Genomic DNA, 22,825 nt, shown 5'->3' on the forward strand with positions numbered 1-22,825 from the left:
GGCCCAGCAGCAGTCTCAGGAGCCGCTGGGCCGCGAGCGCTCCAGCGGTTCGGCCTTAGGCAACCTGGGGGATTGGCAATATGAGCTCACCCGGAGCGCGGCGGGAGGATTGGGGGCCTGCTAGTGGGGTGGGCGCGGGAGCTTGCGGGTCTGCGTGAAGCTGCGGCGGCGTTTTCCCTGGGTGGGCACTTTGCATCCGCTCCCTAAGTCTAGTCCCGCCTCGACTCCCCCGCCCTGGGCAGCCTTGCTAGGCTGCCTGGGCGGGACAAGAGCGCAAGCGCGAGCGCCGGAGCGGCCAGGGGGCGTAGACAGACGGGGTGCGCGGGCGCGTAGCCCCACGTGCGGTCCCAATCCATCTGGCTCTCCGCCTCTCCCGTTCGGTTACTGAGGCTCCACAGCATCCAGTCTGGCTATGGGCGCGGGCTCGGTGCGGGCGCGCTACCTCGTGTACTTCCAGTACTTGGGAACGGACTTTAAGTACGTCCTCTGGGCCTCCTACCCGTGCCCGCGACCCCCTCGTGGATACCGGCGCCGCGGGGAGCACCCAAGCTCGAGCCGGAAAGCAGCCGTGGACTGGCGCCCGAGGGGATGGCGGAGGCTGAGTTTAGGGTCCTCACCTCTGGCCTCGGGCCCAGGTCGCCCAGGGCTGGAACAGCAGCCTTTGACCACAGAGGGCGGGGCGGGCGGGGCCCCTGGGCGAAGCAGCCTCAGCTCTCTAACTTCCACCTTCCCTACTTGCAGCGGGGTCGCGGCCGTCCGGGGCGTCCAGGGCGCCGTCGGAGTCCAGAACTACCTGGAGGTGAGCTCCGCAGGCCCGTGCCCGGGAGGGAGGAGGGATGGGAGCCCGACCCATCTGTATCTTATACAACCCTAGGAGGCCGCAGAGCGGCTGAACTCGGTGGTACCGGTAAAGTTCACTATTTCCAGCCGCACGGATGCTGGGGTCCACGCTTTAAGCAACGCGGCGCACCTGGACATCCAGCGCCGCTCAGACCGGCCACCCTTCTCCCCTGAGGTCCTGACGGAAGCCCTCAACACCCACCTGAAGCACCCTGCGATCAGGTGAGCACCGCTCTCCTGGGATCGTACACTATGGCAGAGGCGGGAGGTGAGGACAGAACTCCTTGGGGTTGATGGGGGAGATGCCAAGGTGTCAACTGCGGCAGGGGGTCATTTCTGGTCTCGCTCCCACAGGGTACTACAGGCCTTCCGTGTACCCAGCCACTTCCATGCCCGCCATGCAGCCATATCCAGGACCTACCTGTACCGCCTAGCTACCGGCTGCCCCAGGCCTGACAGGCTGCCTGTATTTGAACGAAACCGGTGCTGGGCGCTTCAGGCAGAGTGAGTGGTTTGAGTGAGCAGGGGGCTTGCCAGGCCTGCCTGGCCAGCCATTTGCTCCTGACCACTCATTTGGCTCCCTGCAGCTGCTTGGATGTGGCTGCCATGCAGGAAGCCGCCCAGCACCTCCTGGGGACACACGACTTCAGTGCCTTCCAGTCAGCCGGCAGCCCAGCAGCCAGCCCGGTGCGCACCTTGCGCCGGGCCTCTGTGTCCCCCGACCCCACCAGCCCCTTTGTCCTCCCTGAGGAAAGCAGGTGAGAAGAGCAGCCCGCACACTGGTCTGGAGGCTGCTAAGGCTGGATTTAGCTCCAGCACCTTCCCTAGTGCTGCACTTGGTGCTCCCCGGGTACCCACCCATCCAGCTTCTGGGGAGAAGGTGCCTGTCAGCCATGGTGTGGGCCTTCTGGACCCATGAGCCTCGGTCCAGAAGGCAGAACACACTGCCTGCCCTGCCCAGAGCTCACCAACTCGTGGACGAATCCTCGTGGTCAAGGACAAGGTTCCCCTGGGGGAGAAACACCAAGCCGGTGGTTCTGGTCTAGTAGGCTGACAAGGGTTGTTTCTACTGCCCCCCACCCCCCCACTGTCCCAGGGCCTCCAGCCATCCAGCCAGATGGCAGCTACTGGATTCCAAAGCCTTCCCAGTTAGGCCCAGCCTCCAGCTCCTGCTGAAGAGCCCAGGGCCGCCTTCCAGTTGCCCCTGAGCCCACACCAGGACCTTAGCCCCGACGGCTCTACAGTCACCTCACGAGCACCAGTCATCTGGCTTTAGCCTCCCTTTCACTGGGCTCAATAACAGTTAAGCGGGGTGGGGTGGGGGGCGTTTGGACCCCAGGGTGGAAAGCCATAGGTCCCACTGTGAGGCGTCCGTGTCCCCAGGTGGTTGCAGTTCTGGAGCCTGGAGTTTGAGAGCCAGTCCTTCCTGTACAAACAGGTGGGCTCCGTCCTGGGGCCTTCCCTGGGGGTGGGGCCTGGGGCTCGAGCAGCTGCAGCAGTGTTTGCTCTGGGTCACAGGTGCGGAGGATGACTGCTCTACTTGTAGCCGTGGGGCTGGGGGCTTTGATGCCTGCTCAGGTGAAAGCCATTCTGGACAGCCGGGACCCCCTGGGGAAACACCAGAGCCGTGTGGCCCCTGCCCATGGCTTGTTCCTGAAGTCGGTGCTCTACGAAGGCCTTGGTAAGAGGAAGTGGCCTGAGGAGGTCCCTGCGTGTACCCTGAGTGGCTGACCCTGCCCAAGGCTAAGCCTTCACCAGCAGAAGGGTGCTTGGTGGCAGTGCCATACCCCAGGAAAGCCCAGAGGCAGCCTGGAGTGGGTGCCACAGCCCCTCAGCCAAGCCCCGTCCTGACCTGGCCCGCGGGGAGGGACACCGAGAGGATGCAGACGGCAGCACTGGGTGGAGGGACATGAACTCTGGGGCAAAGGCAGGGGCTTGGCAGTTCCATGGAAGGCTCTTGCCCAGCCCCTGCAGAGACATTCTTGTCCCCAGGATGACCTGGGGTCTGCCCATAGGTCCCACCTCCATGCAGCCTCCTTGCATGCCCTCAGAGACCCAGTACAGAAGTCACAGGTGACCCTCTGCTGCTCTGCTGCTTGACCCTGCCCTGCACCGTGCAGTGACCACAGCAAGCCTGTACCTGCCACAAGTCCCCACCTCCCTGGGTGCCTGCCCAGGTGGGTTGCCACAGAGGAGTGGTGCAGGAGAAAGGCAGAAGAATCAGAAAGGGAGACACCCAGACAGCCTGTGGTGGTTTTTATTGGAGATCAACACCCCAGGAGCCCCCACCCATCTCCTGGGAGGCCAGGAGTAGAAATAAAAGATGAAAAGCCTCCCAGATCCGTTTCTTTGGCCAAAAGCAACTCGAGCAGGTACATGGCCCTGTGTTCTCTACACAGATGAACAGTGAGATCTACACCCAAGGACACAGGGAAGACAGGGGCATAGACGGTCCTGGAGCGGAAGCCAGGTCCCTCTACTGTCCACGGGGCTTCAGCTGGCCTGGGGCAGGCCCTTCTTGAGCAGAGATGTAAGGTAGCTTCCCAGCTCCTCATCCTGCAGCCACAGGCAAGAACGGCTGTTGGTCTGTCCCCTTGACCCGCCCGCCCCGGGTGATAAGGAGATCCAACCAGTCCTGCCCTCACCTGGTAGGTCCAGGAGACCAGTAGCACCTTGGTGCCTGGGTCCTCAGAGTGGGCAGCAGCCTGGACTAAGATGGACTCCACGGTCACAGAGCCGTCAGGAAGGTGCTGCACGCAGTGGTCCTTGAGGACACTGCAAGGAGTCCCAGTGAGACCCGGCCTGGAGCCTCCACGTGTGCCCTGCACCCATGTCTGGAAGGGCAGCCATGGTGTCTACCTCTTCAGGTGGCTGTACACGCGCATGGCCATTTCCTGCTCCTTGCGCGTGTCGTGCAGGTGCACACGGCAGGTGAAGCGCAGCTGGTGCTCGGCCAGGCCCAACTCCTTGAGGGCCTGCTCTGAGGACACGAGCCGGAAGTTCTGTGGGGCAAGAGTGGGTCAGAGCTGGCAGGGACAGCCCCCCAGCCCCACAGTGATTGCAGCACTCACGCTATCCTTCATGATCAGGGTGCCGTGCAAAAGCCGAGGCTTCTTGGCATCAGGGAGCAGCCCTGTGGGGACAGGGCACTGGTTGGCACTGTGAATGGGGCCACCTGCCCAGCAGCCGCCCCCAACCCCACCCCAGCTGGCCTTGCCGCTCACCCTGTGCCATCTCCCGCTTCAGCAGCCCCAGTGAGATGCCCACAGGGATGCTGGGGCTCGTGGGCAACGTCACTGTCTCACCGTTGGCTGGCATGTAGCAGTTGACCCCTGGCCGGGAGATGGAGAGAGCCTCAGTCCAGGCTGGAGGGCCCCGCCTGCACCAGACCCCCACGCCCCTACCCTTGCCTGGACTGCCTACGGAATTCCTGCTCAATCTTCTGCTTCAGAAACTCCATCTTCTTGGCCTCGCCATGCACCAGCAGCACATTCTCTGGCTCCGCCTGGCCCACCAGCTGCATGATGCCCTTGGCATCCGCGTGGGCACTGAAGGACATGTACTCCACCTGCATCTTGACCTCCAGCTGCAACATCGCAGCATGTGGGCCATCAGCACAGGTGATGGTTCCGAGGGCCTCCACCCACCCAAGTGGGATCCACAGGGCTGGTGGAGAGAGGTGAGGACTCACCACCTGCCGCCCCTCCATCTCCAGCTTGCGCTGCCCACTGAGGATCTTGTGACCCACGGTGCCCTGGACGCAGTAGCCAGGCATGATGACCTGTGGGAGGGAGGGATAGATGAGTGGCTCCCCTGCACCTCCTGCCTCAGGGCTTCCTCCTAGGATATTCCCCCCACCCACCCTTCTGCCCACCTGAACCTGAACCCTTGAAGAAGGGCCCTCCCCTTCCAGGCCCACTGCAGACCCTAGAGAAGCAGGCTCAGTGGTCTCAGCACAAGCCCACCCAGGCCTGACCCCCATGACAGCGCTCAGGAAACCAGGGGCTTTCCTGCCTGGTGCAGATGATCCAAGACACAGTTAGAGTCAGCCTGGGTCAGACCTCAGGCACCAGGATGCCAAGCCTGTCCCTAATGACAGCAAGCCCCCAGCCAGGGCAGCCCCTGCACCCAAGGAGCCAGCCCTGGGGCCCAGACCCCTCACCATGTTCTTCTCGTTCCCTGCCCACTTCCGGAAGATCTGTAGTGACTGGCCAGCATGCAGCATCCCTGGGGTGGCAAACACGACCTTCGGGGCAAGTGTGGGGACAGTCAGGGCAGCAGATGCTCCCCCCCGCCCTCAGAGCCTTCTGCCCTCCCATCTTCCTAGCACAGAGGCACGCCGCACCCTGCAAGCGAGCCTGAGCCTGGTGGAACTCCCTGCACCCCCCCACCAGCTGCACCGGGGCACACCATGGGTCCTGGGCTGTCGGCAAATGCCCGGTCAAAGGCCTTGATGTGCTTGAACTCAAACATGTTCCTCTGCACGAAGGTCTTCCGTATCTTCTGGTTGGTCCAGGGGATGAAGAGCTTGTAGTAGTGATTGGCCTTCTCTGTCAGGCCCGTGGAGAAGTAGATGGGGGCTTTCAGGTCCATGCGCTCCCTGCAGCCAGGACAGGGCATGGTGGGGAGACTGTGGGGCAGGGCCAGCCAGCGGCCCCCATGTGCCCTCAGCCTGGGTCAAGTCCAGTGCCAGGAAGGGCGTTCCCCCACCCACAGCTAGCAACACAGGGCTTAAAGCAACCATCCTGGGCTGCACCTACCAGAAGGTCTCAAGCAGGATGCAGAGCTCCTGAGCACGGCCCAGTGCAAACACGGGGATCAGCACCTGTGGGGTGGGGCTGTGAGGCCAGCTTGGGCAGGAACCCCTGGCCATGCTGTCCCCCTCCAACTGTGTCAGGCCCAAACCTGCACACAGGTGCAGGCAGTTACTCCCTGTGGCCACCTTCTCAGAAGACCAGCCCTGCTGGCAGCTCTGGGGACTGGAGGCCCTGTGACAACTGTGTATAGCTCCTGTTCTGTCCCAGCAAAACTGACCAATGGTCAGCGGACACTCTGACCAGCCCTTCATTGGGATCTGAGGTATGAGGGGTGAATAAGCCCTGGCTGAAGGGTCTTCCCAGCGCTGAGCAAACCTTCCTCCCTCTGTGCCGAGAACACACAACATCCCTGCCCTGATCACATGCCAGAAAGCCAAAAGACGTGTGCAGCATGGCCGGGGTACATGTGGCAAGTCCCACCTGGGGCCCCTGCACCCTCACCAGCTACCTTCCCACCGCGCTCCACAGTCTCGTGGACCTTCTTCAGGAAGTCTCGCTCCCGACAGCGCTTGGAGTCACGGATGGTGGTGGCGTAGGTGGACTCTGTGATGAGTAGGTTGGGGCGGCACTTATCAATCCAGGCGGCTCTAGAACACAGGTGGGCATGGCCAGAGGGAGACAGTCCACACGGTAGCTAGGCTGTATATGGCCACGGCCCTCCTGGACCCTCTGGTGGGCAGCCTGCCTTCTCTGCACAGGCCCAGGCCATCAACTGTCATGGCAACACTTGAAGGGAGATAGGAGGACACCCGGGGGACAGTGATACAGACCACTCAGGTACCCGACACACCCCCTGAGGGTCACTATACCCTTACAGGGACTTCCATGAATGAAACAAATGCACAGGCCTACTTACCCCAAATGCCGATCTGGGGTCATGTTGTAGTCCCCCTGGCAAAGAATGTGGTGATGAGGAGGGGCCTCCTCCCGCTCCTCAACCAGGCAGCCCTCCCTGTGCCCCGAGTTTCCACTGACCGTGTACACCACAGACTCTGAGCCCACTTTAATCTGGAACATGGCCGCCCCCAGCACATGGCCTGCATAGTAAGCCTTGATTTCCAGCTCATCGTCCACCTGCAGAGAAGAGGGCTGACCTCAGGTCTGTGGGCTGCACCGGTCGGAGGGCAGGGAGGTGGAGTCTAGGGCAGCAGTGGGCATGAGTCGATGACATCATTCGAGCCTTTCACTATGCCTGTTTTTTTCCATATGCAACATCCAGTTCTGGTCAGAAGCAACTGGACACTGGAAATGGGACAATAGGGACGGAAATAGGAGAAAAAACAGTCTACAGAAGCAGACTCAGGGCACCTGGGGTTTTCAAGCACAGGCTTTAAAAGAATTGTTTTTAACACATTCAGAGAAAGAAAGAATTAAGAATATTAGCAAAAAACTAGAAACTATTAAATACAAGGGAAATCTTAAAACCAGAAACTATAATCCAAATTAAGAATTCAATAGAGCCATACTACAAGGCAATCTACATAGTCAGTGCAATCCCTATCAAAATACTGGGGCTTTCCAGGTGGCTCAGTAGTAAAAAATCTGCCTGCCAATGCAGGAGATGCAAGAGATGCAGGTTTGATCCCTGGGTTGGGAAGATCCCTGGGAGGAGGAAATGGTAACTCACTCCAGTATTCTTGCCTGGAGAATCCCATGGACACAGGAGCCTGGTGGGCTGCAGTCCATAGGACCACACAGAGTCAGATATGACTGAGCAGCTGAGCACACAGCACATCAACATAGCCATTTTTCACAGAACAAGAACAAATTTTTCACAGAACAAGAACAAATAATTTTAAAATTTGTGTGGAAACACGAAAGACCCCAAAAACCCAAAACAATCTTGACAAAGAACATAGCTGAAGGAATCACTCCCCAATTTTAGACTATACTGAAAAGCTACAGTCATCAAAACTACATGGTAAATGGAGAGAAAAATGGAGAAAAACAGAGCTGGAGTTATCAGGCTCCCTGACTTCAGACTACTACAAAGCTACAGTAATCAAAGCAATCTGGTACTGGCACAAAAACAAATATAGATCAATGGAGCAGGACAGAAAGTCCAGAAATAAACCCACACACTTATGGTCAATTAATCTATGACAAAGGCGGCAAGACCATACAATGGAGAAGAGAGAGTCTCTTCAATAAATGGTGCTGTAAACACTGGACAGATACATGTAAAACAATGACATTAAAACATTAACACCACATATAAAAATAAGCTCAAAACAGATTAAAGGACTAAATGTTAAAGAGCAGACACCATAAAACCCTTAGAAGAAAACATGGACAGGATACTCTCCAGCATAAATAGCAGCAGTATCTTTTTGGGTCTGTCTCCTAGAGTAATGGAAATAACAAACAAATGGAACCTAAATTAAACTCAGAAGCTTTTGCATAGCAAAGGAAACCATAAACAAAACAAAAAGACAACCTACAGAATGGAAGAAAATATTTGCTTATGATGAAACTGACAAGGTATTAATCTCCAAAATACACAAACAGCTCACACAGGTCACTTATCAGAAAAACAACTCGGACTTCCCTGGTTATCCAATGGTTAAGAATCTGCCTGCTATTGCAGGGGACATGAGTTCAATCCCTGGTCCAAGAAGATTCCACACACTGCAGGGCAACTAAGCCCATGCACTACAACTCCTGAGCCCGTGTGCCACAACTACTGAAGCTCTTGTGCCCGAGAGCCCGTGCTTCGCAACAAGAAGCCACTGCAATGAGAAGCCAACACACTGCAACCAGAAAGCAGTCCCTGCTCACCACAACTAGAGAAAAGTCTATGCACAGCAACAAAGACCAGTGCAGCCAAAAACAAAAATTATTTTAAAAATTTAAAAAAACCTTCCAAAATCCAAAAATGGGCAGAAGATCTAAACAGACATTTCTCCAAAGAAGACATACAGCTGGCCAACATGCTCATGAAAAGATACTTATCACTGCTAATTAATACAGAATTGCAAATCAAGACTATAATAAAGTACCACTTTACAAAAAAGTCTACAAATAATAAATGCTACAGAGGGTGTGGAGAAAAGTGAACCCTCCTACACTGTTGGTGGGAATGTAAATTGGTGCAGCCACTATGGAGAATGGTATGGAGGTTCCTTCAAAAAGCCAAAAATAAGAGTCGCCATATGATCCAGCAATCCTACTCCTGGGCATACATCCAGAGAAAACAATAATTCGAAAAGATAACATGCACCCAAATGTTTACTGTTTACTATTTACAATAGCCAGGATATGGAATCAACCTAAATGCCCCTCGACAGATGAATGGATAAAGATGTGGTATACACAGACACACAGGACTACTACTCATTTAAAAAATGAAATTTTGCCATTTATAGCAACATGGATGGACTTGGAAGGCATTATGCTAAGTGAAATAAGTCAGATAGACAAATACTGTATTATATCACTTCATATGTGAAATATAAAAAATACAACTAGTGAATGTAACAAAAATGAAACAGATTCACAGACATAGAGAACAAACTACTAGCAGGGAGAGGGAAGAGAGAAAAGGTGAGAAGCACGGGGGATTAAGAGGTATAGGCTCTTATGTGTAAAATAAGCTACAAGGATATGTTGTACAGCACACAGAAGAGTGCCAATATTTTACAATAACTATACATGAAGCATATATACATGCATATATACATATATATATATACACCTCATGAGAAGAGATGACTCATTGGAAAAGACCCTGATGCTGGGAGGGATTGGGGGCAGGAGAAGGGAACAACAGAGATGGCTGGATGGCATCACCGACTTGACGGACGTGAATCTGAGTAAACTCCGGGAGCTGGTGATAGACAGGGAGGCCTGGCGTGCTGCGATTCATGGGGTCGCAAAGAGTTGGACACGACTGAGCTACTGAACTGAACTGAACTGATACATGAAGTATAGCCTTTACTGATTTCCGTCCTGAGTATTCATTGGAAGGACTAATGCTGAAGCTGAAACTCCAACACTTTGGCCAACTGATGGGAAGAACTGCCTCATTGGAAAAGACCCTGAAGCTGGGAAAGATTGAAGAAAGCAGAAGGGGATGACAGAGGATGAGATGGTTGGATGGCATCACCGACTCAATGGACATGACTCTGAGCAAGCTCTGGGAGTTGGTGATGGACAGGGAAGCCTGGCATGCTGCAGCCTATGGGGTCCCAAAGAGTTGGACATGACTGAGCGACTGAACTGAACTGACTGATACATGAAGTATAGCCTTTACTAACTGTGAGTCACTATACTGCATATCTGCAACATATAACATTGTGAGTCAATTATATTTCAACTTTAAAAAGAAAATTCAACAGATGAATTTAACAGCACATTATATACAACCAAGAAGATAATTAATGAACTAAAATAAATAGAAAAGGCTATCCAGCATGAAATATAGACATGAGGACAATGGAGGGTCTGGAGGAGAAAGATCTCCATTCAGCCTGGAGGGAGCTGGGGGCAGCTCCAGGGCCTCACACCTGAGCAGGAAGGTAACAGGTCGAGCCAGCATGGCCACCTGCCAGAGTCTGCAGGAAAGGACAGAATCCCACAAGCCACCTGAGAGGATTCTCCTACAAATAGCAGACGGAAGATATGAATCCTGGTAGGACCTGCTGCCCTAGAATTCTGAACCTAAGGGAGAAAGTCTTTTGACGATAAAGGTGAAATAAACCCATCTGCAGACAAAGTTGAGAGCATTCATCACCAGCAGATCCATACTGATGCTCTTCATTGCAAATACAAAGTGAAGAACACGGGAAGGAGCAGGGACACAGCTAGGATAATGGAGATGGTACCTGGCAAATGGTGAGGGCCTTGGGGCCTCATAGGCTGACAAAATTAAAATCCTGCTAGGTGGAAATAAGAGCTGGTGAGTAGGAGAGGGGTAAGTGAATTTAAGATGCTCTGAGACGCTTTCATTGTCTAGGAAAGAGGCAAAAGTTCCAAGTACCTTAGAGCTGAGTTGTCATGGATGTGTTTTGTAATCTCTCCCACAAAAAGAATTACAAAAGAACATATAATTACTTACAAAATAAGAGGATAAATGGAGTTTTAAAAATTCAGTCCAGAAAAAGACAATAAAGGAAATAAAATATAGAACAGGATGGACAAACTGGAAGTAAATGGAAAAAGATACACCTAAATCCCAAATTATTACACGTGGAGCACACACTTCTCCTATAGGACAGGCCATCAGGCTGCACTAAACCCAAGCCGTGGAAAAGAGTCACATTTAAAATATGATGCAGAGGGACTTCCCTAGTGGTCCAGTGGTTAAGACTCTGCACTTCCACTGCAAGGGGAGTGGGTTTGAGCCTTGGTCAAGAAACTAAGATCCCACATGCTACACAGTGCGGCCAAAAAAAAATAAAATATGCTGCAGAAAGGGTAAAAGTACTAAGAGCAAGGATTCAAGGTGTGGGAGGGGTGAGCTTTCACCAGAAAGCAAACCTGAAGATAAAGCATTATTGAGGATATACAGAATGATTCAACTCAACAAAGGGTTCAACCTGAAAAATAAGACGACCCCAAATGTCAGACTCATGATAACAAGCAAAACCTAGACTCCTTAGAAGAAACAGACAAGTCCATGATCCTTGTGATAAATTTTACATTTGATGTCACTCGCCTGCCTCAAGTCTTACCCCTCCAGCCTGAGTCAGTCCACTGCAACGAGCCCACACTCTGGTCTCTGACCCGCCCGGCCTGCCCCTGTGTACTCAGATGCCACAGTGGCCCTCTTTGGCCTCTTCCACACTCTCAGGCAGAGCCAGGGAGTGGCAGGGGCCCTGCTCAGTGCTGGATCTGAGCTGGGCCCCACGCTCACCTTCTGCCTCCAAGGGTCCCTGGGATGGCAGGAGAGTGAGTTGGGGGTGGGGGGTGGGGCTGACCTGCACCGTCTGGTGGAGGTGGACGGCCACCACTTTCTTCATGCAGTCCTTGATCATCTGGGACGTGAAGAAGTTGGCCTCGCCCTTCTTATCCACGGCAATCTTGCGGTAGTCTTCCAGCAGGATGGGGCAGATGGCCTGGGTGGGCTGGGTCATGTAGATGGGCCCATCGTAGCCCACCATCTCACTGAAGTAGGGGAGTGCCCCGCAGTGGTCCAGGTGGAAGTGGCTGCAGGCGCAGCACCAGTCAGCTGGATGCCCCCCAACCTCCCACCCAGCAACCCTACCCCCATTCCTCTGCTCACTGAGAGCCCACTGTGTGTCAAACATGGCCCTGAACATGGGAGAGGGAGAGGGCAAAAGGGACTCAGGCCCAAGTATCTAGCAACGCCACCAGCAGGCAGTTACTGTGGATCAGCTTCACATTTCAGAAAGGAAGAAGGGGCTCAGGGCAACATGAATCAGGATGCCACTTGGGTGGGTGGTCGGTCTGGGGGTGGAGAGGGCACCCACCTGATGATCACACAGTCCAGAAAATCAGTCAGTCGGCCACTGCGGGTGATGTAGGAGAAGTCGGGGAAGCGCCTCTGTGGGGGGAGAAGCGGAAGTGTCAGGATGCAGCCCGCCCAGGGCTCAGGTGACTGAAGGGCAGCCAGGGCTGTGGGGGTGGTCCCTGGTCAGGGTGCATTTGAGTCTGACAGCCACACCCCGCAGGCCCACGGAGGCCACCAACTGCTCAGAACCCCTGAGCATGTAGGGCAGGGGTCAGGCTGCTGAGCCAATACCTGAGAGCTGAGACCCCACAGCCATGCCCTGGCTCCAGTACAGTCTGGCCCAGGCAGGTGCTCCACCTGTTGAGCGACAGTGGGGGCTGCCCTCCTACCAGTGCCCACTTGCCCCCCTGTTCCCCGTCTGTAGTCAGAGCCTGAGACTCCGAGGCCCAGGTCCCTCGGTGACGATGCCAAGAAGCAGGCTGGATGCCAGGCTGCCCACCCTTGAGACTCACGTCGTCGCTGAAGCCCATGTGCATCCCACAGTCCAGCATGACGTTCTTGCCCGCAATGGACACCAAAATGCAGCTTCGGCCCACATCCTGGCCAGCCCCTGCATGGGAGGACCAGTCAGAGGCATGGGCATGCCCCCCTCTCTCCCACTGCCCAGCGAGGATTTGGGGTAAAAGAAGCAGTAAAAAGACAGGACTGTTCAAGAGTGAGTGGTGAGAAAGGTGCCACAGGGGGAAAGAGGCTGGAAGGAGGACCCTGCAGAGGCCCCTGGGGAGGAACCAGGTGAGAGGAGAGCCTGGGGCTGAAGCGGCCAGAGGGGAACCGGAGCCAACAGGTTGGAGAGGCGTGAGGACATCTATGGCGGGGCGGGATGCGTGCTGTGCCCTGTCGGCCAAGGGCAGGCCACTGCAGCGGGAGGCTGGGTGGGCTATTCTGAGGGTGCACCACAGAAGAGAGCATGTGGAGCTGTGGGGGCAACCCTGCTAGAAGATGCTGCGAATACATGGCCGTGGCAGGTTCCCGAAAAGCCCCCAGCACCTGTGCAGACACCCTGGCTGTTCCGATTCTGAGTGACCTGCTGTACCTCAGGTCACTGCTGTACGGTTTGGGCCTTTAAACTATGCACTTGTATCTTTCGCAAAAGGCAAGCTGGGGGGCCGGGGAGGGCGGGGCGGGGGACGACCTTGGTTTTGTTTTTAACGTTGCGCCGGTCAAGCAAAACAAGGGCTGACTGACGTGGGGGGAACGTCCCACGGGTAAACGGAGGCTGCAGGAAAGCGGGGATCGAGACATATGGAACAGGTGGATGGCAGCGAGTGCGCGAACGCAGAGGCAGGAGGAAGGTGCACTAAACAGTGGCGCCGGGTGGGGGGCCGCGCGGCGAGGAAGACACGTCCCGGGGTCCCCGGACCTCCGAGCCCCCCACCAGCCTTTCTCGGGCGCTACTCGCGCCGCCCAGCACTCACCCAGGGGCGTGACCCTGATCTCGGGCATCCTGCCGGGCAAGCCAAGCCAGCGGGCGGGACCCCCAGGGTCCCACGAGACCCCGGCGCCCGAGACCTGGTCCCGGCCACGCGCGCCTGATTCGCGGCTACGCACTGCGCAGGTGCAATCCCAACGGCGCCAGCTTCCGGCGCGCCGGACGGAAACGCTGGCCCGCGCAACGGGCTTTCTGATTGGGCGGCCGGCAGCCAGTCCCGGGCGGCGGGGCGGTGGGACCGTGGCCGAGGGCCGGGCTGCCGGCCCCGCGGCTGCTGCGGCAGCACAGGTGAGCAGCGGCGGCGCAGGTGAGTGGAGCGCGACGGGCTCAAGGCGGCGCCAGGGAAACCCAGCCCAACCGAGCTGGGCCTGGGCCTTGCCGAGGGGTCGGAGCGGGACCCCCCAGGCGTGGGAGGAGGCGGCCGAGGACCCGGCTCCAACGCGGGTCCGGACCCCGAGCTCCAGTCCCCTCCCTAGGGACTCAGCTGGAGCAGGACCCGCGCAGGACAGGGGCCATACCCTACCCGAGTCCCGGGTCCCAGCGTGGCGCCACCTGGAGCCCCATTCTCAGGCGAGATTTCCAGGACTTCCCCACTCCCACCCGCTGGGCCTGGGGTGCCCGAGGGCCGCCCTCTTTTCCTGGGGACCTTCAGCTTGCCGTCAGCCTCAGGATGAGCCCTGACCTTGGGGCCATGGGCTGCCCCTGGGGGAGCCTTGGCGATTCCCTGCATCACCTCGCCAGAGCTGGCAGCTTGCCCGACCCCGCTGCACCGCCACTGCCCTTCCTGTTGTTTCCAAGCTCTGAAAGGCTGCTGGCACTTCCCGTTGGCTGCTGGCTCAGGTTCCGGGCAGGAAAGCCAGGCCCACCGGATGGCTGGTGACCAGGAAGGTAGCCCTGAGGGCCTCAGAGGCCATCTGCTTGGTGGACAGAACACTGAGGCCCTGAGAGAGGGGAGGAGTATTCTGGAAGCCTCCCAGTGTCTTCTTCCTAAGGCCAGGCACGGCTGTCCCCCACACCTGAAGACGGGGTGAGCTCACCGCGAGGCACTCCACCTAGTGCCAGGCACGTGACAAAGACGTAGGGCCTGTAGGGCCTCAGCACCCACTGGGCCCCATCAGAGGCTCCCAGCAACCTGGGTGGTGGGTAGGGCAAGGTGTGCTGGCCCATTTTCCCTAAAGCTGTGGGACAGGATCTTAGGTCAGTGCATGACTTGCCCATGGTATGGAAGGCACCCACATGTGCTCTTTTGGCTGGGCTCTCACCACAGCTCGAATGGCCTCCTCCCATGCAGGTTCTCACAAGACTTCCAGCACTGAGGGCCGAGGAACCTCTGTGCCCAAAGGGGTGAGAGCTTGTCCTGGACAATGAGATGAGATACAGCCTAGTCCCCAGGGCCCATCAGAGCCACACCACAGTGCAACCCTGGGCACCCAGGGAGGCAGGGGCTGGGGTGTCCAGGGGCACCTGCTAACCTCGGGCACTTGGGTGTTTGTGGCGTGACTATGGGAATGCCGGCAGAATCTAGAGGAGTTCTGTGGCCTGGGGCACTTCTGGAGTCCCTGGGACCAGGGGAGGGCCTGTGTCCAGCCTTCCTTCTGTGTGGGACATGACATCTCCTTGCCCTCTTCCTACATTCTCACCAGGCTCCAGTTACTGTAGGGGTGGAACATCTGGTGTCTGTCCTCTGGCAAACGCTGACCCCCACAGCCTCTGTTCTGGGTTTGGGGATATAGCTTCAAGCATGGAAGGGCATGACCCCCCCCCAACCCCGTTTCAGCCCACAGTCTTGTCTCTCCGTGGTTGTCATCCTTTTACTTGCTGTGTTGGACTTCCTGTCTTTGTTAAAAACCACACACACACACACCCACCACTAGGATGTCACCCCAGTGGGCTGGGCTGTTGGTTGCACTCACAGTGCACCCAGGTGGCTGCCTGGCTCTGTGTGGGGACTCAGCAAATACTTCTCCAGTTAGTAGGAACAGACACACCCTGGAGAGACACAGACTATAAGCAAGCAAGAAAACCCAAGCAGAGATGCTTTCCACAAGTGAGATGTATCAGGTTTGACAAGCCTGAGTTATGGGGGGCCATGCTAAAAGCAAAGGGCCCTGCTGTGGCCCAAGCAGAGCAAGGTTGCTTCTGGGGAGGAGGGGCTGACCTGGGGGTGGGAGTCCTCATGGGTTTTCACTGGGGAGCCACGGGATCCCAGCTGTTTCTTTCCAACTGCCTTCACTCCCCCTCCCCAAAATAATGACCCAAAGAGGAGCCTTCTCGCCAGGAGACAACCCACAGCCCAACCCCCTGTGTGTTCCAGCTCCTGTTGAAAATGGATGACTTGGAGTCAGAGTTCAATCTGAAAGTCGTCCTGGTCAGTTTCAAGCAGTGTCTCAATGAGAAGGAGGAGGTGCTGCTGGAATACTACCTCGCTGGCTGGAGGGGGCTGGTCAGGTGCGCGAGGGGCTTCCCCGGCCACACGTCCCACCTGTATCCCATTGGCCCAGTGAAGATCGGCCATCCTCACTTGCGGCCCAGGAGGTGGGAGTGGTCTTGCCCACACCCAGGCTGAGAGTGCCTGCTCTCTTCCTGCAGGTTCCTGAATAGTCTGGGCACCATCTTCTCATTCATCTCCAAGGACGTGGTGACAAAGCTGCAGATCATGGACCAGCTGCGAAGCGGCCCCCAACAGGAGCACTACAGCAGCCTGCAGACCATGGTTGCCTACGAAGTGGGCAACCAACTGGTGGACCTGGAGCGGCGCTCACGCCACCCCGACTCAGGCTGCCGGACAGTGCTACGGCTACACCGCGCACTGCGCTGGCTGCAGCTCTTCCTGGAGGGCGTCCGCACAAGCCCTGAGGACGCACGCACTTCTGCGCTCTGCACCGACTCCTACAATGCCTCGCTGGCCACCTACCACCCCTGGATCATCCGCCGGGCTGTCACCGTGGCCTTCTGTGCGCTGCCCACACGCAAGGTCTTCCTGGAGTCCATGAACGTTGGGTCCTCCCAACAGGCTGTGGAGATGCTAGACGAGGCCCTGCCCTTTATTGAGCGTGTCTACAACATCTCCCAGAAGCTCTATGCCGAGCACGCCCTACTGGACCTGCCATAGGGGCTGGTGGGACCAGGTTGGGTGGGCTTCCCCTGATCCAGAGGTGGGCAGGGCAGCCAGGACCCATCAGTCCCACCATGGAACTTTCTGGGCTCCCCTGTGAGCTGAGCTTGTCAGGAGCCACTCAGATTGTGCACATGGGCCACAGATGGGCTTCAACAGAGAAGGCAGACATTGTCCATCTGCTCTGCACCCGGCCTCTCCCTTGCCCAGGCATCTCATCTTTATCCTCTACCAAGTTATACTCATGTAGTTAGGCCTCTCCTGGGTGGGTGAAGTGCTGGAGGCAGGGGCAGGCAGGATCAGTGTTCATGGAAAAGCTGCCCCTACTTGGGGGTCAAGTCTATGGGCTGGGGAAGTCACAGGGCCTGGGATGTAGTGTTTGCCCACCTGGGCTGCCTTGAGCCTTCTGTACTGGCTAGCTGACCCCAGGACAGGGAGAAAACCCCTGGGCAGGGGTCAGCTCTGCGGGAATTCTCCCTGCCCCTGGCCTCCTCCTTAGCTAGGGGCGCATATGTCCTTGGCTGTGACAGCAGGACCTGAAGCCCCGAAGAAAGGCCTGCTCTACCTCCCCTGCCCTGCATGCACACAGCGGCCTCCTGCAGCCTCAAGTCTGCACAGCACAGCCCTGGATGAGAATCCCTGGAGCCCAGGACTCCTCTGCCCAGTGCTTGCTTCTCCCTCCTCAGTGTCTACACATCCAGATGCTGTGTCCCTTCTTCCTGGCCCCATACTGCTCTGTCCCCATGTAGCTCAGGAGACCTAGAATGACACAACATGGGAGGGAACCTGGGCCACTTCGCCTCAGTGACAGGCTGACAGGTGACCACACCCAACCTGGCCATCATCCAGTGATTGGGGGTCTGGTCCCCCCAACATCCTCTTCTCTGTGAGCCCAAGATGTCAGGTGCTGAGGGGACAGTATCCACCAAGAGCAAATGTGTGTAAGTGAGCTTTCAGGGACCCTAGGCGCAGTAATACAGGTGATGGCTTTTCCAAAATAAAGAAATTGCACTTACAGAATGAAGTACTGCGCTCCAGGACAAGGGTGCTGCCAGGCCATCGGCAGTGTCAACCACAGGGGCATGAGGCATGTCCTGGCCACTGTTGGGGTCCTTCCCATCTCTGTGCAAGCTTGGTCCCTCAACCACTGCCAAGGTCTGAATTATCTTCATTGGACAGGTGAAAAGACAGTCACAGAATCACCTGAGTGGCTGAGTTGGAAGCGCAGATCTTAGGTCAGCTACATACCCTGTACAGAGAGGAAAATCTGCCGAGCTGCAGCCAGGCCTGGACAGAAAGAGGACACATGTCAGGCAGGGTCCTCGCAGACGCTGCCTGATGGCCAGAGCTGAATAGCAGTGCCCAGCACAAGCCACCTCCTGGTCTGCTGCTGCACCCTGTCCAGCTCTGGCCATATCCGTGGGGGCCAGAGCCTGGAATGTTACTGACAAAGGCCAGAGAGCAAGGGTTGCACGTGTGCCTGTGTGCATACATGCTTGCCGGTGTAGGCACTGTGTGTGTGTGTGGTGTGCATTCTGTGTGTGCCATGCCTCGTGCGCCCTCCCCAAGGGTGTGTGATGTGTGTATGTGTGTGTTTGTGGTGAGCGTGCCGTCCATGTGTGCCCTCCCCAAGGCCATAGGTTCAGGCAAAGACCAGGTCCCTAAACCAATTCCATGAACATCTGCCAGGCCCCGCTGCACCCTCAAGGGCATCTCTAGCCTCCCCCAGCTCCCTTGGGTGCCTGTAGCCTGGTGTCAGTGAGGCCCCCAGACCCAGACTCGGGGAGACCAGTCCCCGGGCACCCAGTGGCTAAGCAGGAGCCACCAGCCTGGGGGCCTCAGGTCCACTGCCACACCTGGTGCTGGCACGACTGCTGCAGCCTATTTGATTACAACATTTCCTCCCTTGTTTGCATGCCTCCCCGCCCAGGCCCAGCTGTGAGCTCTGTCCCTGAAGGAAGACACCTGCCCTCTGAAGCCTTGGGGCCCCCAAAGCTTCTAGGCCACAGTCCCTCAAGGTGCACTGTTCCCAGGCAGGCTGAGGCCATGACCCCCACCTCGGGACCCTCCCCACACAGTTATGGGTGAGAGCCATGCTGGCCAGCCAGCCACTGTCCTTTTGGTTGCAGGGCTGCGCGATACCCCCCTCAGGCTGCCCCTGGGCCTGCAGTCCACCCTGCTCCACCCCGACTATAGACAGTGCCTCCCTGGGCTGGGTGGGGGGTGGTGTGCTGCCCTACTGGCACCTCCATTACTGTCTCACATCAGCTGGAGACTCCAGGCCCCTCTGTCAAGCAGATCCAGGGTGACCCCTCCAGAAAAGCTGGGTACCAGGGGTTTGGACACAGGTAGCAATGTCGCAGGCAGCAGCTGCTTAGAGCCTGCCTGCCAAGGTCACCATCACCTAGAGGGCCTGTTGTTGCCATCAGGATAAGAAGCCCAACATGAGCACACCTGAGGGGCCCAGGAGATGGGGGCAACTCCAGGGCCCCAAGGAGGCAGGTGAGCAGGCAAGCGCTTTGCTAAACAAATCCTGTGCCCCTCCCCACCTGACTCCCCATAACTGGGGCCCCATTCAGTCTGCCCACTTGCTACTGGAAGTGCAAGTGCAAGCAGTCTGTCCTGCTGCTGGAAGCTGCCACCTGCCATGCTGGGCCTGACTTTCCTGGGCCTCGTGGCTGCACTGGGTGTCAGGCTGGGGGCCCCATTGTGCCTGTCCCAGCAGCTCAGCCTGCCGGGGGACTATATTCTGGGTGGGCTTTTCCCTCTGGGCTCGGCCGAGGATACTGGGCTAGGTGACAGGATGCAGCCCAATGCCACCATGTGCACCAGGTAGGGAGGCCGGGAGTGAGGGCAGGGGAGGTGGGGCTGGGGGAGGTCGGTCAGGGGGAGAGGCGTCGGCCACCCGCAGCCCTTGTGGCCCCAGGTTGTCCGTCCCCGGCCTGCTCTGGGCACTAGCCGTGATGATGGCTGTGGAGGAGATCAACAACGCGTCCACCCTGCTCCCTGGGCTGCATCTGGGCTATGACCTCTTCGACACATGCTCGGAGCCCGTGGTCGCCATGAAGCCCAGCCTGGTGTTCATGGCCAAAGCGGGCAGCCGCAGCATCGGCGCCTACTGTGACTACACGCAGTACCAACCCCGCGTGCTGGCTGTCATCGGGCCCCACTCATCCGAGGTTGCCCTGGTCACTGGCAAGTTCTTCAGCTTCTTCCTCATGCCCCAGGTGCGTCCCCTCCCCACGTCCCATCCTCCCGCCCACCTCAGGAGCCCCAGTGTCAGGAGCCACCTTCGCCTGCAGGTCAGCTACGGCGCCACCACCGACCGGCTGAGCAACCGCGAGACGTTCCCATCCTTCTTCCGCACGGTGCCCAGCGACCGCGTGCAGGCAACGGCCATGGTAGAGCTGCTGCGGGAGCTACGCTGGAACTGGGTGGCCGCCGTGGGCAGTGATGATGAGTACGGCCGGCAGGGCCTGAGCCTCTTCTCCAGCCTGGCCAACGCCAAGGGCATCTGCATCGCTTATGAGGGCCTGATGCCGCTGCCCCGTGCCGGCGGCCCGCGGCTGGGCTCTGTGCAGAGCCTGTTGCACCAGGTGAACCACAGCAGCGTGCAGGTGGTGGTGGTGTTCTCCTCCGCACACGCCACCTACAGCCTCTTCAGCTATACCATCCATTACAAGCTCTCACCCAAGGTATGGGTGGCCAGCGAGGCCTGGCTGACCTCAAGCCTGGTTATGATGCTACCGGGCATGGAGCGGGTGGGCACGGTGCTTGGCTTCCTGCATCAGGGTGCCGAGATGCCCGAGTTCCGGTCCTATGTGCAGACCCGCCTGGCCCAGGCCGCCGAGCCCGCCTACTGCGCCTCGCTAGAGGCAGGGCGGCTGGGTCTGGAGGAACACGTGGTGAGGCCACGCTGCCCCCAGTGTGACCGCGCCTCCCCGGAGAATGTGACTGATGGGCTGCTTTACCACCAAACCTTTGCCGCCTACGCAGCCGTGTATAGCGTGGCCCACGCGCTTCATAAAGCGCTGCTCTGCAACTCCTCGGGCTGCCCCACACAGGAGCCAGTGCGGCCCTGGCAGGTGAGGTCGCAGAAGCTGTGTCTCTTGGCTCATTCCCCAATCCACTGGCGCCCCTGAGGAGGAGGTGGGGGGCAGGGAGGGGGGTTCTGGCCAGTGGCGACTCCCTGCCTAGCCCTACCATCCCCTGATTCCCCCACCGCCCCCTGATCCCCTCACTGCCAGCTCCTGGAGAACATGTACAACATGAGTTTCCGTGCATACAACCGGACCCTGCAGTTCGACACCAGCGGGAATGTGGACCTGGCTTATGACCTGAAGCTGTGGGTGTGGCGGGACCAGATGCCCATGCTGCGCACCGTGGGCAGCTTCAACGGCAGCCTGGAGCTCCAGTTCTCCAACATGATCTGGCACACCCCGGGAAACCAAGTGAGCACCAGTCCTGTCCGGGGAGCGGGGGCAGCCCCTAGGGCTTGGGCCAGTGCAGCCAGCCATGCAGAGCCTCAGCCCTGCCGCCCGCCAGGAGCCCGTGTCCCAGTGCTCGCGGCAGTGCAGGGAGGGCCAGGTGCGCCGCGTGAAGGGCTTCCACTCCTGCTGCTACGACTGTGTGGACTGCAAGGCAGGCAGCTACCAGCGCCACCCAGGTGAGCCCTCGGGGTCCAGCCTATGCTGAGGCCCAAGTGAGGGCGGGTACCATAGGGTCGGGTCTGGGGCAGAGGCAAGGCCAGGGAAGCCAGTGGCCCCCAGCATACCCTCTCTCCTCCCTTGCCTCAGACGATGCCCTCTGCAGCAAGTGTGACCAGGACCAGTGGTCCCCAGACCGGAGTACCCGGTGCTTCCCCCGCAGGCCCAGGTTCCTGGCGTGGGGGGAGCCAGCAGTGCTTGGGCTGCTCCTGCTGCTGGGCATCGTTCTGGGTCTGGTGCTCCTGGTCCTGGGACTCTTCACCTGGCACCGGGACAGCCCACTAGTTCAGGCCGCAGGGGGGCCCCGAGCCTGCTTTGGCCTGGCCTGCCTGGGCCTGGTCTGCCTCAGCGTCCTCCTGTTCCCTGGCCGGCCCAGCACTGCCAGCTGCATGGGCCAGCAGCTGCTGCTTCACCTCCCGCTCACCGGCTGCCTGAGCACACTATTCCTGCAGGCAGCCGAGATCTTTGTGGGCTCAGAGCTGCCACCCAGCTGGACAAACTGGCTCCACAGCCGCCTGCGGGGGCCCTGGGCCTGGCTGGTAGTGCTGCTTGCCATGCTGGCAGAGGCAGCGCTCTGTTCCTGGTACCTGGCAGTCTTTCCACCGATGGTGATAACAAACTGGCATGTGCTGCCCACGGAGGCACTGGTGCACTGTCGCGTGAGCTCCTGGATCAGCTTCGGAGTGGTGCATGCCACCAACGCCATGCTGGCCTTCCTCTGCTTCCTGGGCACCTTCCTGGTACAGAGCCGACCTGGCCGCTACAATGGTGCCCGCGGCCTGACCTTCGCCATGCTGGCCTACTTCATCACCTGGGTCTCCTACATCCCACTCTTTGCCAATGTACACATGGTCTCCCACCCACCTGTGCAGATGGGCACCATTCTCTTCTGTGTGCTGGGCATCCTGGCCACCTTCCACCTGCCTAAGTGCTACCTGCTGCTGTGGCGGCCAGACCTCAACACCCCCGAGTTCTTCTTGGGAGGGGGTCCCAGTGATGCCAGAGGGCAGGGCAGCAGTGGGGTCGGGGAGGAGACTCAGGGGAAAAACAAGTGACCCTTGAGTAGGTGACGTCACCCCAGTGAACTCAGACCTCGTTGAGGCACCCCCAAATCAAGTTTCCATGCAGCAACCTGTAGACTAGGCCTTAACTCCACTGAGACTCACAGCCCTGGATTCTGCTCACCTTGACCCCAGAGTGACCTCCAGAGTGCATAAGCAGCCTCAGCCCAATGGGATCTCATCACCTGGGGGCCCAGAGTTAGGCTCTGTCTTGTCCTGGCCGAGCCCTAGCCTACACAGGTGACCCAGCCCCACTGTTCCAGTCAGAGGCCCATAGAGGGTTCTTGGGGCTCCATGAAGCTACACTGAGTGCTCAGGGCAGACCCCAGGGGCCACCTGAAGGCAAAGCTGGGTGTCACTTGCCTGCTTGGGCCCAGTGGAGGCC

The 22,825-nt window shown here is 58.1% G+C and overlaps 4 protein-coding genes across 7 annotated transcripts; 3 read left to right on the top strand and 1 right to left on the bottom strand.

Moving 5' to 3' along the window:
* Positions 1–192: 192 nt before the first annotated feature.
* On the top strand, positions 193–3,173 carry PUSL1 (pseudouridine synthase like 1). 3 transcript variants are annotated; one of them, XM_043486009.1, is made up of 8 exons: positions 193–477; positions 742–799; positions 875–1,062; positions 1,195–1,344; positions 1,428–1,598; positions 2,224–2,278; positions 2,359–2,521; positions 2,856–3,173. In XM_043486009.1, exons 1-8 carry the CDS (start codon positions 413–415, stop codon positions 2,915–2,917), a joined length of 912 nt encoding a protein of 303 aa, XP_043341944.1. In that variant the 5' UTR covers positions 193–412; the 3' UTR covers positions 2,918–3,173. The 3 variants fall into 3 exon arrangements, with proteins under 3 accessions (XP_043341944.1, XP_043341945.1, XP_043341946.1); XM_043486010.1 differs by having other exon boundaries at positions 194–477; positions 2,892–3,173; XM_043486011.1 differs by having other exon boundaries at positions 196–477; positions 2,833–3,173.
* On the bottom strand, positions 3,080–13,701 carry INTS11 (integrator complex subunit 11). Its single transcript, XM_043486006.1, has 17 exons — positions 13,545–13,701; positions 12,582–12,679; positions 12,089–12,162; positions 11,576–11,804; positions 6,633–6,731; positions 6,514–6,548; positions 6,106–6,244; positions 5,601–5,665; positions 5,251–5,440; positions 5,003–5,086; positions 4,532–4,621; positions 4,264–4,426; positions 4,065–4,172; positions 3,912–3,973; positions 3,700–3,842; positions 3,486–3,615; positions 3,080–3,396 (listed from the first exon to the last, which is right to left on the bottom strand). The coding sequence occupies exons 1-17, from the start codon at positions 13,570–13,572 to the stop codon at positions 3,334–3,336; spliced, it is 1,800 nt and encodes a 599-aa protein (XP_043341941.1). The 5' UTR covers positions 13,573–13,701; the 3' UTR covers positions 3,080–3,333.
* Positions 13,702–13,736: 35 nt separating this feature from the next.
* LOC122452418 (ceramide-1-phosphate transfer protein) lies at positions 13,737–17,690 on the top strand. Its single transcript, XM_043486012.1, has 3 exons — positions 13,737–13,865; positions 15,873–16,006; positions 16,148–17,690. Exons 2-3 carry the CDS (start codon positions 15,885–15,887, stop codon positions 16,668–16,670), a joined length of 645 nt encoding a protein of 214 aa, XP_043341947.1. The 5' UTR covers positions 13,737–13,865; positions 15,873–15,884; the 3' UTR covers positions 16,671–17,690.
* Positions 17,691–19,354: 1,664 nt separating this feature from the next.
* Positions 19,355–22,451, top strand: TAS1R3 (taste 1 receptor member 3). Of its 2 annotated transcripts, none has more exons than XM_043485998.1 (5): positions 19,355–19,900; positions 19,976–20,758; positions 20,921–21,124; positions 21,219–21,339; positions 21,470–22,451. In XM_043485998.1, the coding sequence occupies exons 1-5, from the start codon at positions 19,487–19,489 to the stop codon at positions 22,432–22,434; spliced, it is 2,487 nt and encodes an 828-aa protein (XP_043341933.1). In that variant the 5' UTR covers positions 19,355–19,486; the 3' UTR covers positions 22,435–22,451. The 2 variants fall into 2 exon arrangements, with proteins under 2 accessions (XP_043341933.1, XP_043341934.1); XM_043485999.1 differs by having other exon boundaries at positions 20,975–21,124.
* The last annotated feature ends 374 nt before the right edge of the window (positions 22,452–22,825 follow it).

The sequence above is a fragment of the Cervus canadensis genome, chromosome 13 (assembly GCF_019320065.1).
Source record: "Cervus canadensis isolate Bull #8, Minnesota chromosome 13, ASM1932006v1, whole genome shotgun sequence".
Taxonomy (NCBI): Eukaryota; Metazoa; Chordata; class Mammalia; order Artiodactyla; family Cervidae; genus Cervus; species Cervus canadensis.

Bases quoted from the DNA above. Each gene is read 5' to 3' on its own strand.
- PUSL1 (XM_043486009.1), top strand. From the start codon at position 413: ATGGGCGCGGGCTCGGTGCGGGCGCGCTACCTCGTGTACTTCCAGTAC. The intron at 478-741 runs GTACGTCCTCTG...CCCTACTTGCAG, and splicing joins TACTTGGGAACGGACTTTAA to CGGGGTCGCGGCCGTCCGGG. The intron at 2,522-2,855 runs GTAAGAGGAAGT...GTCTGCCCATAG, and splicing joins GGTGCTCTACGAAGGCCTTG to GTCCCACCTCCATGCAGCCT.
- INTS11 (XM_043486006.1), bottom strand. From the start codon at position 13,572: ATGCCCGAGATCAGGGTCACGCCCCTGG. The intron at 12,680-13,544 runs GTGAGTGCTGGG...CCTCCCATGCAG, and splicing joins GATCAGGGTCACGCCCCTGG to GGGCTGGCCAGGATGTGGGC. The intron at 5,441-5,600 runs GTAGGTGCAGCC...TCCTGGCTGCAG, and splicing joins ATCCTGCTTGAGACCTTCTG to GGAGCGCATGGACCTGAAAG.
- LOC122452418 (XM_043486012.1), top strand. From the start codon at position 15,885: ATGGATGACTTGGAGTCAGAGTTCAATCTGAAAGTCGTCCTGGTCAGT. The intron at 16,007-16,147 runs GTGCGCGAGGGG...CTCTTCCTGCAG, and splicing joins GGCTGGAGGGGGCTGGTCAG to GTTCCTGAATAGTCTGGGCA.
- TAS1R3 (XM_043485998.1), top strand. From the start codon at position 19,487: ATGCCACCATGTGCACCAGGTAGGGAGGCCGGGAGTGAGGGCAGGGGA. The intron at 19,901-19,975 runs GTGCGTCCCCTC...CTTCGCCTGCAG, and splicing joins GCTTCTTCCTCATGCCCCAG to GTCAGCTACGGCGCCACCAC. The intron at 21,125-21,218 runs GTGAGCACCAGT...GCCGCCCGCCAG, and splicing joins GGCACACCCCGGGAAACCAA to GAGCCCGTGTCCCAGTGCTC.